Source organism: Convolutriloba macropyga, chromosome 9 (assembly GCF_964194025.1).
Source record: "Convolutriloba macropyga chromosome 9, txConMacr16.3, whole genome shotgun sequence".
NCBI classification, from domain to species: domain Eukaryota; kingdom Metazoa; phylum Xenacoelomorpha; order Acoela; family Convolutidae; genus Convolutriloba; species Convolutriloba macropyga.
In genome coordinates, this window is record NC_134476.1 from 6,134,298 (window position 1) to 6,151,388 (window position 17,091).

Genomic DNA, 17,091 nt, shown 5'->3' on the forward strand with positions numbered 1-17,091 from the left:
TTTTACATTTGTGCTAGAACATTCTGTCTCGTCACTGCTTAAATGGCTTTTTCGCGCTTGATTTCACGCTTTCTGCGTGACCTAAATTGCGGTTATTCAGAAACAGAATCTGTTCCTAAAACAAAGTTGATTGTAAGAAAACAGATTGTATGGTCCGACAGCCGAGTGGCTAAGGCGACTGGCTGTTAATCCGGAGATCGCCGGTTCGAGACGCGACAGGGAAAATTTTTTTGCACCCAAAAACAACATCTTTTGAAATAAACTGGTAAGTTTTATAGGCGGCGGCGTTAACTATTATCAACTCACTTCTGTATCTTTTTCCATCTGTATTTTACGTCACGCAAGTCTATTTCGCAGCTATTCCGGCAATCTGCCGGCTATGTTTTTTAGTATTAGATGTTTGCCTCCTAGGAATGCTATTCTTATCAAGCGTTCAAAAACCCTATTCTCTGCGGCAGATTTTTTTGCAGTTCAAGCAGCTTGCGAAAAGTCTGTTGGATTTTTTTATTTTAAAACTAGAGTTATGGTTTGAAGCGCTGTAATCGGGATCCGACTTCACGTAGTACGAATACTTACGAAAGCTAGTGTTCTTCATGGAACAGAAAAATAGCAAGAAAGAATCCTACTGTTTGGATAATTATTCATGAATTGGAAAAAAAATCACGGAAAAATTGACATCGCCGCCATAGAAAAGGGATTGGAAATTCCTCAACGCATAATTTTGAGATTAAAAGTTTATTATGAGCAAGGCTTGGTAAACTTAATAAGATATTGGAACAGCGTTAGTATTAACTGTTGAAAGTTCGAAAATAATGTTGCTATTCTTTTTCATTTTACTGTTTTTGCATAATCTTGACTTTTTGCATGTTGAAAAATGGCGGCTAATTTCCACATTTTAAATGTTCTGGTCGAGTTTTTGCCTAATATCTTACGCCTTTCTGATTAGTGGTTGCAAGAAAGATCTAAAGACATAGTAATAGGCTACTATACCCTATGAAGCAAGCTAGATGTAAATCGTGCCCTGCGTCTTCCATTCGAGGGCAATTCGTCCAACTTTAGTTGGTAACGTTTTTAATTTAAAAACAGCAAGTTTTTCGATTCCAATAAAATAAAACCTAGATATGATTGAACTGGGTTTACCAGCCAATTGATTAGTTCGATGTGGATTTGTGTCAATGAGCGTTTTTTCTATATCAATGACTGTATTGAGCATTTATTGCTTTAGTTTTCACTATAAATAGTAGTACTAGTAGTAGTATAAGTTCAAGTTCAACCTTTTGAAGGGCCTTAGTTAATTCAACCAAGCTACTACACCCCTTCTCCCGCAGCTGAACTACACGGAGCTCCCTGCCGCTCAAAAGTAATTCTCCCCACATTTGGTGCAGGTGTTGTTTAATTGCTCTTGAACGAAGTTCATAGCAATTTTTGTAAACGTGTGTCTTTTTTATGCAAATTTTTTGCTTGACTTTTCGAGTGACTTTTACGCCCTTGACATCCTGCGTTTCGCGTGATTAATTGCTCTTAAACGTAGTTCATAGCAATTATTGTAAACGTGTGTGTCTTTTTTATGCAAAATTTTCGCTTGACAATTTTGACTTTTCGAGTGACTTTTACGCCCTTGACTTTTTGCATTTCGCGTGGTCTAAAATTCTCTCTCAATCACAATTTCAAGCAGCTGAACTCAATTGGTGGCAATTTAATTCTAAAAGTCAAGTGAAAAGTGCGCCGAAACTGGTGTCATTTTTACTTAAATCGTAATAGTGGTATATGTTAACCCTTATGTGGTTATTTGAATCCAACTATTGAACTTCTTAGTCCCATTTAGGCTCCCCTTCCCTCCCTCCCCCCAAACTGAAGCAGGCTGCAGTTGATTAGAGCTCCCACTAGTCGTTCGAGAGCAATTCTTCCGACGTTTAGTTAATTATGTTTAATTGCTCTCAAACGAAGTTTGTAGCAATTATATTAGTCCTGTCGGTCTTTTTTTTATGCGATTTTTCGCTTGACCAATTTTTTGTCTGACGCTTTTGACTTTTCGTCCTCAAAAACGGGATAAACAGGTAGCGCCCAGCGGGCATTAAGTGCTCTTAGAGCCTTTTAGCTCTGTTTCGGCTCAAACAGTTTTGGAGTCTTATACTTATGGTGTGAACAGCGGTTCTTAGAGGTTGAAGCCCCACCCCCCCCCCACTGCTGACCCCCCCCACTATTGCCCCCCCACCGCCCTGTTGCCCCCCACTCCCCCACCCGATTGTCGGCACCCCCGTGCACCCTCCCCCCCCCCCCCCCCACCCGTGGCTAGTCGAACAACCGTTAGCTAAAAACGCAAATTTATACTAATTTTCACAATTTTTTTCAAGATTGAAAAATTTTGTCAGTTTTTTAAGTTTTTTCAGCCCTAGCAGCCCTAGTTGTCAAGGAATCCACTCTAGGATTTGATAATAGGTTATTGAATAATTTCTAGTGGTAATAGAATGGCTTCAACATTTCAACACTGCGAATTTTTTGCATTTTTTTTGATAAATTTTACAAATTTTTTCAATGTTTTTGAAAGTTTGTCGTTTTTTAGGTTTATTCAGCCTCAAGAGCCAAGGAACTTCCTCGGGGGTTTAATAATAGGTTACTATGTAGTTTCTAGAAGTAATGGAATCATTTTCAAGATTTAAACATCACGAATTTTAGCATTTTTTTGACAAAAATTGCTATATTTTTAAAATTTTTTGACATATTTTCATTATTCAAGATTTTTCAGCCTAAGGGTTCAGACAACCTCCTGAAGGGTTTGATAATACGTTGCTGCATAGTTTCTAGTGGTAATAGAATGTTTTTCAACATTTGAACATCACGATTTTTAGCAATTGTTGGATAAAACTTGAATTTTTTTTTCAAATTTTTCAAAATTTGTCATTATCTAAGTTCTTCCAGCCCCAAGAAACCTCGTATAGGCTTTGATAATAGGTTACTGAACAATTTTTATTGCGATAGAATAGTTTTGAACTTTTTAATATCACAAATTTTATCTTTTTTTTAAGAAAACTTATGATTTTTTCAATTTTTTTTTGAAATTTTTGTCATTTTATTTGCAGTTTTTGAGTCGTTTTTTGAGTTTAACGATTAATACTGGCCAACGAAGCTTTTTGAGTCTTGCAGATGGGTTACATGACAAAAATCCAGAGGCAAAAAATGTTCTTTGAACATTTTCGTCTGAATTTTGCACTTTCAGTTTTTTATATGATTTAGTTACTAACAAGGCTAGAATCTCATGGAAAAAATTTCTAGCTCTCTCTCTTTCTCTCTGTGTGTGTGTTGGTTGGCGTTTCTTTCCTTCTATTTCTCGCTCACGTTTTACCTCGCACTCTCTCTCTCTCTCTCTCTCTCTCCTTAACTCTTTTGTTGACTTCAGCGGCTGTTATGTGGCGTGATAATATCGTCTATTACCCTAGCCTCACGCCTCTTCAATCAAGCGAAAGCTAACCTCACTAAACAGTGGCTAGGTGCTGACAACCGCCCGCCGGTCGTTTGAGAGCAATTCGCCCGACGTTAGTCGGTTATGTTTTAATATTTTAGGCTGAGAATAGCACTTTTGGCTTAAGATAGCCAGGTAGATAGCGTTACTTTTTTGGTCGCTGTTTTTCTAACAATTCAACGAGTTTTATTAATTTTGAGGCCCTGTCTTTTTTTTGGGAATTGAAGCGGAGTTTTGCTGATATACTTTAGTATTCAATGAGGCGTTATGGTTTTCTGTTTTTTATTAAATAAGCGGGTGCGCGAAAAAGCTGAGTGAATAACGTTTGACAAAATTATTTCACTATACAAATTGGAAGGGTGGAGCACAAGAGAGTGGCCCTTGTGTTCATACCTTTTTTTAAACCGAGCGAAAAATTTACGTGCAAAAAATTTTTGTTAAGGGATAGTTCTTTAGTTCATACACGACTTTTTCAAGCTGTTTTTATATGTTATCTTTTTATGTGTTCATCTTCCTCCTTTCTTTCTTTCGCTTGCTCTCTTTCTCTCTCTCTCTCTCTCTCTCTCTCTGTGTGTGTCTCTCTCCCTCTCTCTCTCTCTCTCTGATCTTTTTAATTGCTCTCGAAGAGAAGTGATTATTGTAAACGTTTGCGGCTTTTTTTAAGCAAAATTTTCGCTTGACCGTTTTTCGACTTTCGAGTGACTTTTGGACCCTTGACCTTCTGCGTTTTGCTTTTTTAAGTGCCGCCCTAATCTTCTCAGCCAGCTATCATAGCGCTCCTATTTTTGTTTACTTCGTCGAACAAAAAAAAATTTTTCGCTTTACCTCATTTTTATTTTGAGGCCCTGTCTTTTTTTGGGAATTGAAGCGGAGTTTTGCTGATATACTTTAGTATTCAAAGAGGCGTTATGGTTTTCTGTTTTTTTTAAATAAGTGGGTGCGCGAATTATAAGTTTTTTAAAATAAGTTGCGTGAAATCTTGTTGACTTCTCTAGGCTAGTTTATCTCTTCTCTCATTCTGCTAAAAGTGATTTTGAACATCAGTTGCTCAGCAAAGCAATTCAAAATGAACAGAGTCAGTATAAAAAATTGAAGTCAGAAATAGAAACGGGATAAACCCATAAAGCCCAATTTTAGATGCCCGATTTGTGAACGTCGTTCCTATAAGTCCGAGTTACCATCTCTAATGCTAATTGGTATTGATAGTAGCCCCTGTAGCCTCTCTCTAAGAAAGAGAAGTAGGTCAACTACGAAATGCCATCAAAATAAATTGGACTTAAAAAATGTTTTTGTACAAAAATTTTTTTTCAATATCTTCCATTCTTTCAATCACAATCATGCTTATTGGAATCAACGGCGGCTTTTTTCCGGCAATCTGCCTGGTATGTTATAAAGTTCTGTCTTATTCACAATTTTTATCAGCTTAACTGAATTAGCGGCAATTTAATATTAAAAGTCAAATGAAAAGTGCGCCGAAACGGTTGGTAACCTCTAATGAGGTTATTTGAAGTCCCCTAGTGAGTTTGTTAAATTTCTTAGTCCCGTTCAGGCTCCCTCCGAGTGAAGCAGGCTGCAAATGATTAGAGTTCCCAGGAGTCGTTCGAGAGCAATTCTTCCGACGTTAGTCGGTTATGTTTAAATTAGATATTTTCGACTTTTGTTTTTTAAATAAAATAATAGTAAAAATTATTTTTTATCATTTCTAGATCGAATCCGTATGTGTTAACATGATTGTGGCGTGTGTTTAGGTCGTGGAACATTTTGTGGAGATCTACAGAAGGAAGTTCCTCTTTTTCACATCCATGATTGCAAACCTTGATCAGCTATTTGAAGCATCTTTCACCACTCTTGCACAAACGGGCAAGCCCCACACAAGGTAAGCATATTCCACAAATACTAGATCACACAGGAGCAAGTTATTTCTCAAAATGATTGTTTGAACCCGATTCTTCCAAAAAAAGAAACAAATAAAACAAACAAAATATAATTTTTACAATAGTAATTTCTTAAGAAGGGGGTTTCCTGTTGGCTTTTTGGCCTGTTCGTTCTTGAGAAATTACTCCTGTACAAATTATGTTTTGATTGTTTTATACTCAAGATAAATTGTTAAATAAATAAAAAGTGGATGGTGTCTCTGAACTCATTATGAGGGTGTGTAATGAGATGTTATACATTATGCCTGCAAAGTAGAGGGTCGCATGTGCCACTATGGGTTGTAATTTTGTTCTTGGGGCAGTAAAAAAGTCCGAAGTTTTTCCTTGTATCTGAAGCAGATGAAATGTGGATGTCCTAGTTTGTTTGGCTGATCTTGGAAATTTTTGTATGCTATTTTTCGCTTTTTTTCTACGTAATTTTTCGAAACGTTTCATTGGTGATGTTAACAGAACAGCTACCGACTGTCTCAATATTTGTAGGTTGTTGGTTTTTTGGCTGTGAAAACAATTTTCAAAGCCAATTCGATAACTAAGGCGCAAGTTGAATGAGACGCAAGATAAAAAAGACGAAATTACGCCTTATTCAACTTAGCATAAACTTCAGATCTTTGTCAACTTTAAAAACTTCAGGCTGAAACTGTTATATAATTCTCGTATGTTTTTTGACTTCTCGCATTTTCGTTTTGATAGTGGTGTAAACAGTATTGTTGTCGTCATCGAGACGTGAAGCCGAGGTGAAAAGGTAAAGTCGAGTTACTTAGTAACTTCCATAGGACAATAGCATCCCTGTTGTGATGTTTTGAATCAACTGTTGAGATTACAACAGCTGCATAACACACATACTTAACGCCAAATCAATATCAGTACTGCTAAAGTATAATGTCTAGTCCAGGTATCAGAGCTATGATCGTAACACATTATACACCTGTCATTGTTGTGCAAATCTTGGCCAAGACTTGGCAGGTCTTAATCCAAGACTTGGTAAGTCTAAGTCTAAGTCTTGGCACTAAAAAAATACTGATTTTAAACCGAATAATTATAACCCACTAGAACTAACTGAGGGCAACATTGGCTAACGACTAGTTGGAATTGAGGGATTGGCATAATTCGGGAATTTTGGCTTGATTCATGTTCTCGCTGATTTCGGGTCCCATTAGTGCTTTGTACCAAAATTGGGTCCATTGGCACTTGTCGGATGATTGGGCCTGGGGCCAGAAAGAGAACCCTAACCGTTGGCCCCCTTGTTAACAACTTCCCTCGGTTAGATAGGTTTGGCGTTTGGTATATCTTAAAATTACAAAATTTCGGTGATTTCGACAATTTTGTGGCTGTAATTGGCTGAAAACCCATTATTGTGACCTCTTCTGACCCCGGGACGCTATTGATCGTTTTATATAGCTGTGGGGTGTTTGTTCAAAATAGGTCCCGGCGACGCAAAAAATGGCAGACAAAAAATTGGTCTGGAACACGCAATAAATTGCCAAAAAATCGTTAAAATTGAGCTCGGAAATAGTTGGGAACTCGACAGAATTTAGTCGGGAAATTTTACAAAATAGCTGGGTTGGATAAGTTCGACATTTGGTATGTCTGAAGTTTCTTTAAAAAAATCGTTGAGTTGGGTATTTTGTAGCTAAAACGGTTGGAAAGCGGCTGAAAACTCAGTAGTTTCACCTCCTCTGCTAGTGTTTGGTATCAGCTGTTATCATTTTTCAGGGAATACGGAGAATTGGCTAAAATTAATCACCATGGCACGTTACAAAATTTTTCAAAATTTGAAATTTTCACTCGAATTTATTTGAAAATTTGAAATTTTCACGAAATTATTTGAAAATTTGACTTAGGATACCCGAGTCTGGGCCAAGACTTTCCATCCAGACTTGTATCAAGGTTTGAGCGATACTGTAATGCGAAATAAGACTTGGCTAGTGCTGGTGTAGACTTGGAGTCCGGTAGGAGTAGGCCTTTGTGTATAGAGCAACAATAGCGACAAAGAAGAGGCGGAAAAATAGCCTAACCCAAAGGAAAGTTTCATCACTTTCAATTTTTCTTGGTCGGCATCAGCCGAGAATAAGTTAGTCATCATCATCATCGACAAGAAATGAAACTGTTGTCAATGAAATTTTTGATGAAAACATTGACCAAATTTGCGGTGCATTGAGTAGCGTTGGCGTGTTGCAGGTGTGGAAAGTGTAACAGGTACTTGAAGTTGATTGAGTCGAAGCCAACTCGACTGCACTGTGGCACGTGTAAGGACACCTATAACATACCTCAAAATGGAGCTGTCAGAATACACAAAGACTACAGGTTAACAAGTCTCCTTCTCTCAATCTATCTTAATTTCAAACTGCATAACGTCATAACGGTCCTGTATCCTTTTCCCCGGTAGTTTTCAGAAATCTGGGCTTTCGCATTATTATTATTATTATTGGATTCATTTGCTCTATCGAAGTTTGAGGAAATTATTGTACTCGATTGTCTTTTGCAAGGTTATGCTGACCGGATTTGATTTTTCGCCTGACTTTTGGGATAATACTTCTTATATCTTTCTAGTCATGCATTTTGCGACGCAGACAACTGTTATTGCTCTCATGTGATTAACTGCTCTCAACTGAAGTTTTTAAATTAGTAAAGATACTTTTTATAGTGTGAAGGGCGGTTTTTGAGTTTGACCCACTTCAACCCCAACCAAACCCCCGCCCCACCCCCTGCACCTCGTTGAACTCGTAACCCAGCTCGCTCGTCAGGCGTTTGAAAGCGATTTGCCCGACGTTAGTCGGTTATGTTTTTTTCACAATTCAAATAAATCGGATTGCATCCGTGCTGTTATCTTTTTAATTGCTCTCAAACGAAATTTGTAGCAATTATATTAGTCCTGTCGGTCTTCTTTTTTATACGATTTTTCGCTTGACCAGTTTTTTGTCTGACGCTTTTGACTTTTCGTCCTCAAAAACGTGATCAACAGGCAGCGCCCAGTGGGCATTAAGTGCTCTGAGAACCTTTCAGCTCACTAGTCTTCAAGTATGCGATTCACAGAATCCGTTTTGGAGACTTACACTTATGGTGCGAAGGGCGGTTTTTAGAGATTGACCCCCCCCCCCTCCCGCTGTTGCCACCCCATCAGCCCCCCGATGCACAGGTGCGCTCACTTGGGCCCCTTCAATTAAGCTAAAGCTAGCCTAACTAAACCGTGCCTAGCTACTGACGAAGCCAACCGCTCGCCGGTCGTTTAAGAGCAATTCGCACCACGTTAGTAGGTTATGTTTTTTGTAAGATGTGCGCTGACATTTTTTTCTGAAATCAACCGATTTGATGTAAGGTGTGAAAATTTGACTTTTGGTTCCCATTTTCACTGTTTCTCCGATTGTTCTAAGAATATTGCTATTAGAAAAGGAGGTATATGTTTGTTCTGAGGGACATAAGATCAAATGTTTGAATCTCTCAATGGGCACCTGATAGTTTCGCTGACTGTAACACCATATTTTTTTTCAAAAGTTTGTTTGAAATTTGCCCGTATTTGTTCTTGTTACAACCCGGTCTCCATGTGTCATTAGTGACAATGCGGCAGACGGATTTTTTTTCTTAGACTGCAGATAAACGAAGCTGTTGCGGTTTTTCTTGCGTTCTGCCAGCTGTGTTAATAATTTGGGTACCATTTTAAAATAAAAATGTTAGTGAGTTTTGCTTTTCCCTCGTATTTGTTGTTGTTACTTTGTCCCTGAGTCGTATTATTGAGAGTCGACTAGTTGAAGTTTGTTGGAAGAGTAAATTTATTACCAGATCTCACTGATAGCTTAATTAAATCATTCCGTTTAGGAACAATTAGAATCAACCATTAATCAGTTTACAAAACTTTTGAAGTGGATAACAAATGGTGGAACTTTTCCGTTTGTGCCCCCACCCCCAGCTTAGTTGGTGCATATTATTTGCAGACCCCAGAAGCACGTGCCATATTTATACATAATGAATTACTATGTAATGGCCCGTGCTCTGTAATTGGGGGGAGCATAACGTACTGGGGGCACAAACGCAAAAGATCCAAAATGGTATACAAGGCATGATAATTTTGTTCTTTCGCGGAGTCGACATACACAAAAATATTCTTCTTTTTTCTAACATCTTTTCATAAATCAGAAATAATTGTAAAGCCTGGTGAAATGAAACATTGCTGTAACTCTTCTGTGTTTTGTTGGGCAATCTTTGAGAAGTGAAAAGAAATCAGCCTGTTCAAAAACGTTTTTGTGAATATATATTTGCTAAAACCGCACCATCTTTTCCAGCTCCTCCTTTTCCTGCTCTGTGTTTATCTTTTTCCCCTTGTTTCTTCGTAAAATGTGGTGCATGCTTACCTGGAACAATTTTTTTAAACTTGTATTAAACGAACGATTTTTAAGCCTTTTGTTACCCGATTTTGTTGCAATTTGTTAAGCGATTTTGATAAGTTTAACCTCACTAGTTCAAGAAAGTTCATTTGTTCTTTTAGATCTTAATTTCTGTTTATTTGCTCTCAAACAAAGTTTGTAGCAATTATATTAGTCCTGTGGTCTTTTTATGCGATTTTTCTCTTGACCCTTTTCATCCCCCATAAAAAACGGGATAAAGTCGCCGTTCTTTTTTCTTGTTTTTTTTCTTCGTCAAACAATTTGGTTTGTTCTATATTTGCTGTGAAGTTTAATATGTCGGGGAGTGTTAGCAGTTCCAAGTTGTTTTTTTTTGCAGTGTGACTGGAAAGACTTAATTTAGCTGTTAATGGTTTCGACTGTTACTGTAGGTGTCCTCTGGATAACTTTGAGCTGTGTTACTTCACATCCAACATGGCTCACTTCGCCTTCTGTCCATTCTGCTACAATGAAGCTCCCTTTGAAGACATGCCAAAGACTAACTCAGGATGCAACAAGTTAGTTTCACATAAAAAGAAGACCACTGAATTTCATGAAATGTTGGTAATGATACTAACAGTTAGAGGCAATGTAAAAACTTTGCGTATTAATAGACTATAAAGCACCGTAACGTACCCGGGTTGACCACCATAAAAGAAACTTAATTTAAGTAAATTACCAACTTACCCATAAAAGAAACTTAAAACTTACAAACTAAATTAATTATGCCAACAAAAGTTAACATTATTTCAAGCAAGTAGATGAATACACAAAACAACTCATTAATTGCTCTTGAACGAAGTTTGAGGCATTATTGAGGCGTTATTGTGAACGCGGGTGTCTTTTTTATGGAAAATGCTGTTCGATTGACCGTTTTTGAGCTTTTTTTCTAGAGCATTCTTCTCTCCCGTGACTTTTTTACGCTTGACTTCTGAATTTTTGCGTGATCTCCTTCCGAATAATGCGTGATCTCTATGATTGCATTCATTCCGAAGAAAGTTTGCTTGTAACATAAAGGCGATTTTTTGCGCTGCAATGACGATGTTGCTGAGTGGTTTGGATCTCAGACTGTTATCCTGGAGGTTGCTAGTTGGAACGCCTCTGGGGTCGGGATTTTTGCAACTCTAAAAAACTAAACAACATTCCTCTGAATTAAATTGCTGTCGTTCGAGAGAACGTTCGTCCGGCGGTAGTCGGTTGATGTTCCTTTATTTCCAAGCATGCTTGACATTGTAAGTCCTCGCCAATTGCTCATCCGATGAAGTATCGATTCTTTGACGTTACATCTCTCCATTACTGAGTTTGTATCGTAATGGGGGCTGCTACACTGGGAAGACCGAAAATGAGTTCAGAAAGGCGGTGTAAACATGTTTTCTGTTAAGTTTTCCGATGGTACTGGTTTTTGTATCATTATTTGCCATTTTGTTGCTCCGTTATAGCCGGCCAAATTTTGATGTTTCACTACTTTATAGAGGTTGTCCAGAATATCAAATAAGAATTGTTTTGGCCTTAATTTTGCCATTTCTACATTTCAAAGCAAATTAAACCTTTTTCAGCTGAAGCAACTTTATTCATGACTAGAAATTTGACTTCTTTGTTTTCGAACATTGACTTGTTTTAGAACGTTGAGCTGTTTTCGGACGCTTGAGTTTAACAGTAGCTTAGTTTCTAATATATGGTAATTAATAGCCGCCCTCATCTTCTTAGTACTATAAAGCTCCCTTTTTTAATAATTTTTAACACTTTGTCACAAAAAAATTTGTTTCACTTTACCTCATTTTTTCGCTTTTCAGATATTTTGTATGAAATCTTTTTGACTAATTTTTTATCGCTCATTCTGCTCAAACTATTTTTAAGAGCAGTTGTGCTCTTTCAATCCCATTATGGGTGATGGGAGCCAATAGCGGACATTTTCCGGCAATATGCCGGGTAGAGGGTATGTTTAGGAACTGCTGGTTGTTTTCAATGTCATTTTGAGAAGTTTTCTTCCCATAATAGTCACTCCTTCCCTTTTCAAACTACAAATAACCGCCACGTACTTATCCCGCACCTACAACCCCTCCCCCCCAAAAAAAAGATATTTAAACCTACCTATACCCCACGTACTTACTCCCCGACCTCCATGCTCGAACCAAAACCGCGGGCCTAATCAACGCCTTCCCACCTAACCACACCCCCTAAACTCAAAGCTGTGATTTTTTCATGACTTTCTTCACTATAGTTTTATGAGGCAATTAATTTTTTTTGGTTGATATTTCGAGTTTAGGTTAAGGTTAGGTTACAGATCATATTGTGCGACTCTTCAAGTTGTTTCCTGTATTCTACCGGGTATTTTTTTTTGCAAAATTTTGCTTTACCTTTTGTACTTCTTAGCTAGAGCATTCTCAAACTTTCTTTCGCTCGCTGTAGCCATTAAGTTGACTTTCTGTCCTCAAAAACGGGATAAACTGGTAACACCTGACTGCATTAAATCTTTGAGCATGGTTTAAAGGGCGATCTTGGACCGCCCCTTTACCTCCATCACCCCGCTTGTATCGTCATCGTCCTCTGTAGCTAGCCTCTCTGTGCTTTCGCGATTTGAAGCCGAAGCCGACCGCTCGACTGTGATTACGAACAAATAGTCCGACGCTGTCGGTTAAGTTTTATTGCGAGGCGTTCAGAATGCAGCTGTTGTCGCTACTATTGATTTTCTGGTGGATTTGTAATTTACAAGAGTACTTGATTTTTACGTCGCTATAGGACAACTACGAGCGAAAGTATCCTTAATAATGAAGATTGCCCGAATTGTCCATTAAAGAAGCAAAAATTACGCATGCCTGGAAATTAAAGAAATTAGGCTTCTGTTTTTGGCGACGCGTTAAGTTTATATTGGCTTTTTTGTTTTAACTTTTCATTCTGTCAGTGGATTGAAACAAGGCCAACTAACCAGCGAAAACATTGAGAACGAGATTTAAAAATAAGTGTAACAAAGTGTTTCTTATCCAGTAAATCACCGATTGAATAGTTCAACCGTTGAATAACAACACAAACTGCGATTCACAGCTAAATTAACGCATATTAAAGTCATAAACATCTGTTAATTAAGATTAGTCCCACTGTGTGTCTCATTTCAATCCATTAATAACTCCGAAAAAGTAATCTAAGCTACAAAGCGTATGAATAAGAAGTGGATTTTTTAGATGTACACATCCCGCGTGTGAGCACTCGATGGTGAGCCAGCAGTGGAATGTGGCATGCAGCAACTGTGGTGCCCCTCTCGTCCTAGACCCAGGACAGTCTGGACCCAAATGGAGGTTCTGTTGCAACGCAGGTACGTTCATTACTGGCGGTGGAATTGATTGTAGTTGGAACTTTTTTTCTAAACATGGCTGTATTTTTATTGAACTGAACAACTTGTGCAATAAAAACTTGTTGCACTACTTGATAGAGGTTGTTCAGAATATCAAATAAGAATTGTTTTGGCCTTAATTTTGCCCTTTCTACATTTCAAAGCAAATTGAACCTTTTTCAGCTGAAGCAAGTTTATTCATGACTAGAAATTTGACTTCTTTGTTTTCGAACATTGACTTGTTTTAGAACGTTGACTTCTGTTTTTCGGACGCTTGAGTTTAACAGTAGCTTAGTTTCTAATATATGGTAATTAATAGCCGCCCTCATCTTCTTAGTACTATAAAGCTCCCTTTTTAATAATTTTTAACACTTTGTCACAAAAAAATTTGTTTCACTTTACCTCATTTTTTCGCTTTTCAGATATTTTGTATGAAATCTTTTTGACTAATTTTTTATCGCTCATTCTGCTCAAACTATTTTTAAGAGCAGTTGTGTTCTTTCAATCCCAATATGGGTGATGGGAGCCAATAGCGGACATTTTCCGGCAATATGCCGGGTAGGGTATGTTTAGGAACTGCTGGTTGTTTTCAATGTCATTTTGAGAAGTTTTCTTCCCATAATAGTCACTCCTTCCCTTTTCAAACTACAAATAACCGCCACGTACTTATCCCGCACCTACAACCCCCCCCCCCCCAAAAAAAAAGATATTTAAACCTACCTATACCCCACGTACTTACTCCCCGACCTCCATGCTCGAACCAAAACCGCGGGCCTAATCAACGCCTTCCCACCTAACCACACCCCCTAAACTCAAAGCTCTGATTTTTTGATGACTTTCTTCAGTATAGTTTCATGAGGCAATTAATTTTTTTGGTTGATATTTCGAGTTTAGGTTAAGGTTAGGTTACAGATCATATTGTGCGACTCTTCGATTCAAGTTGTTTCCGGTTAACTGAACAGTCAGTGCAATAAAAACCGCAAGGTTAAGACAACAGATTGGATCCTACTACAATCTATTTGACTTTTATGCCCGTTTATATTACTGGTGACTGGACAATAGATCAAAAACAAGAAAAATTGGGACAATAGATCCGAAATTAATCTCTTTTCTCATTGGCTGAAGTTAAGCGTTATTTGCGAGCTGCGTAAAATTGCCGCATCTGGGCATGCCTCGCGAACTATGCCCATGCCTTAGTAGCATCTGGGACTTGATATGAATCTATCAAAACCGAACAAAATATCACGAACGAACATGTGAAGCATTGTATTGTAAGTAAGCGCTTAAGTCCATTGGACCATACACATTTAAAATGATTTCATTTTCTATCTATTGCTCCAATTTTCGATTTGTAAAAAAGCACTAATCTAATATACACATCAACAAGCACCGTCCAGGCGGTTTCGTAACCCTGAAGCGGAACTGATACGAATTGAAACATGAGTTGCTGACCACAGGCGTGTCTGGAAGCTTTAACTGATACACTTTCCACCTCAAAATCCATTACAGCGGGAACTTACCATGATTAGAGCCAAAGGTTCCAGGCCGAAAAATCGGAATTGGTTAACTCTCCTTTTTCTCCAGTTCTCTTATTGATTTTAATAAAATTTGATGTTTCATAGCGATTACGCTCTGATGGTTTTCTTTCTGATAAGAAATTATAACAATTAACAAAGGGCTTTATCTTTGACGATTGAGAGCGCATTCAACAAATCGCATCTTGTCTTTTTCCACTAAAAAGTTGTTCAAAAAATTAATAGGCTTGACATTTTTTCTCCATGTATATTTAAATTACGTGGTAATAAAAATTATATTTATCATTCGGATCTATTCTGTTTTGCCCCCCCCCCCCAGCTTAGTGAGCATAAATCTTTTATGACCCCCAGGCGCACGTGCTATTTTCTTACATAGTAACGTGCTATATAACAACATATAATTTGTAACTGGGGGGCGTAAAAAACACTGGGGGGGGGGGGGGGGGAGTAGAACAGATCCTATCATTCATAGAACCGCCAAACAACCTGAGTTCATCCACTTAATTGAGACGATGATACAATCATGTCCTCAATCTTTGACATTGTTTTAGGTTGTGGCATCACCATATCTTTGTTTGATGGGGCAGAAAGAGTGAGTATTGGCGAGGACGAGTGCGATGATTGTGGGGCCAGAATTCTGTCTGTCACTTATAAAGGTGATTAGTTACTATAGGATATTTTGAAATCACGACGGATTTTGGGATCTATTCTGTTCCCTCCTCCCCCCCCCCCCCCCAGCCTTGGGGGCTTATCTCTTTTACGTCCCCCAGGCGCATGTGCTATTTTTTACATAGTAACGTGCTATATAACAACATATAATTTATCACTGGGGGCGTAAAAACACTGGGGGGGGGGCAAAACAAAATAGATCCGGATTTTGATGGTGTAGAAAGCATAAGAATAAACTCAATAGAAATTCCATAACCAGATAGCGCTAGTTAAGTCAGATAATTTAGGTCAAGTTAGACAAGTTAATTAGGTGTTTGAAATAAGCGTTCTTTCGTAAAGTGTTATTGTTTTGAAGGTGCCAGAGAGGGTAGTTGAGTTATATCTCTTAAACAAACAAATTGATGAACAAACGCATATTGAGCTGTCGATATATTTTGATTAATTAGCAAAGTTGAATTTGTGCATCAGGCCAAAGTCCAAATGAGTGATCTATATTTAGAAGAAAACAAGAGAACGATGATTTGAAGTGAACTAGATATTTTGATCAAAATTGGAAATTCAATTTGAACCAAATTAAAGTGATTTTGAATTTGCAAAATTATTGGCAACTCCAAACTTGGTACACTCGACTTTTTAAGTTATATTCATCATTGGAATTTGAAAATTTGTGGGGATGTTCCCCTGATGATTGTCCATATATAATAGGGATACGCGGCAGGTTACACCTTTTTGATCTGAGTTATTTAAGCAGGGTTTTGTTGATTTAAAGTAAATAAAAAGGCAATTTATCAGTTTTTCGAAATACCACCAAGCCGATGTTTCCCGCCCCCCCCATGGAGGTTATTTTAAGCGGACGTTTACCAAATTTTAATGGCATGTACACCCAATGGTCCTCTCAGGCTGGTCTCCCTTTCGGGCCAATCCGACCACCTAACTCCGAGCTATTAACACCGGAAGTGGCGTGATTTGAAGGTTTTCGATATTTTGAGCGAAAAAATGACTGTTCGAGTATGATACACGGGGAACTAAGGGTTGCAATGGGTATTAAGTCCAGAGTAATGTAGCACATGATCATGGGAAGGGTTTAGGAAGTTGTGAGAGAAATTTATTAGCATTTTGAAATAAGAATAGGCAGTTTTCACTAAAAATAGTTAACACTGAAATTGAAATAGTAATTTCTCTAAAAGTTGAAATCGGATTGACCTGAAAATTGGGGGATAGACTAATTTGGGTACGGGGAATCCGATTTTGAGGTCGGATTTGACCCCACCCCAAACAGCACGGAACTAGCGCACGCCGCTGCTGCGGAACGTAAAATTTGAATTACTCGTGGAGTATTGGTAGTAGCCCTATGATTTTTGGAGGGTTAGTGTAACTTTTCAAGGGCTTTCGATTGGTGATATTTTCAATCCCAGATTCCGACCGGAAGTTATTGCTTCGGGACGACCCGAGTGCCGAAAACCGGAAATTGGCCTTTTTGAGCGGCCGAATGACTTTGAAATGGTATTAATATGATAACCTGAGACAGTTAGTGACAAAAAATAACCACCCCGGTCAATTTTGACGAACTCGGGTTTTTCGGGTTTCGACACCCACGACTCGTTAAAAATTTTCAAATTGCAAACGACTCGCAACGGCTGATCCGTTGGTCCTGGAACTTGGCAGGCAAGTCGGTGGCACGCTATAGTTACTAGAAAACTTTACCCGAAGACGTTTTGACCACTACTTCGCAAGTTATTAAGTTTCGAAATTTGGGGTCATCCGGGAGGTCGATGAAAAGTGTGCGCGG

The 17,091-nt window shown here is 38.3% G+C and overlaps 1 protein-coding gene across 1 annotated transcript in view; it reads left to right on the forward strand.

Annotated features, from left to right (window-relative positions):
* Positions 1–17,091, forward strand: part of LOC142345581 (DNA topoisomerase 3-beta-1-like) — a 52,361-nt gene that overhangs the window by 27,758 nt on the left and 7,512 nt on the right. Inside the window, exons 10-14 of the mRNA XM_075397702.1 lie at positions 5,209–5,336; positions 7,573–7,698; positions 10,163–10,288; positions 12,950–13,080; positions 15,185–15,289. Of these exons, the coding sequence (XP_075253817.1) occupies positions 5,209–5,336; positions 7,573–7,698; positions 10,163–10,288; positions 12,950–13,080; positions 15,185–15,289 (616 nt within the window). The remainder of the gene's footprint in view (positions 1–5,208; positions 5,337–7,572; positions 7,699–10,162; positions 10,289–12,949; positions 13,081–15,184; positions 15,290–17,091) is intronic.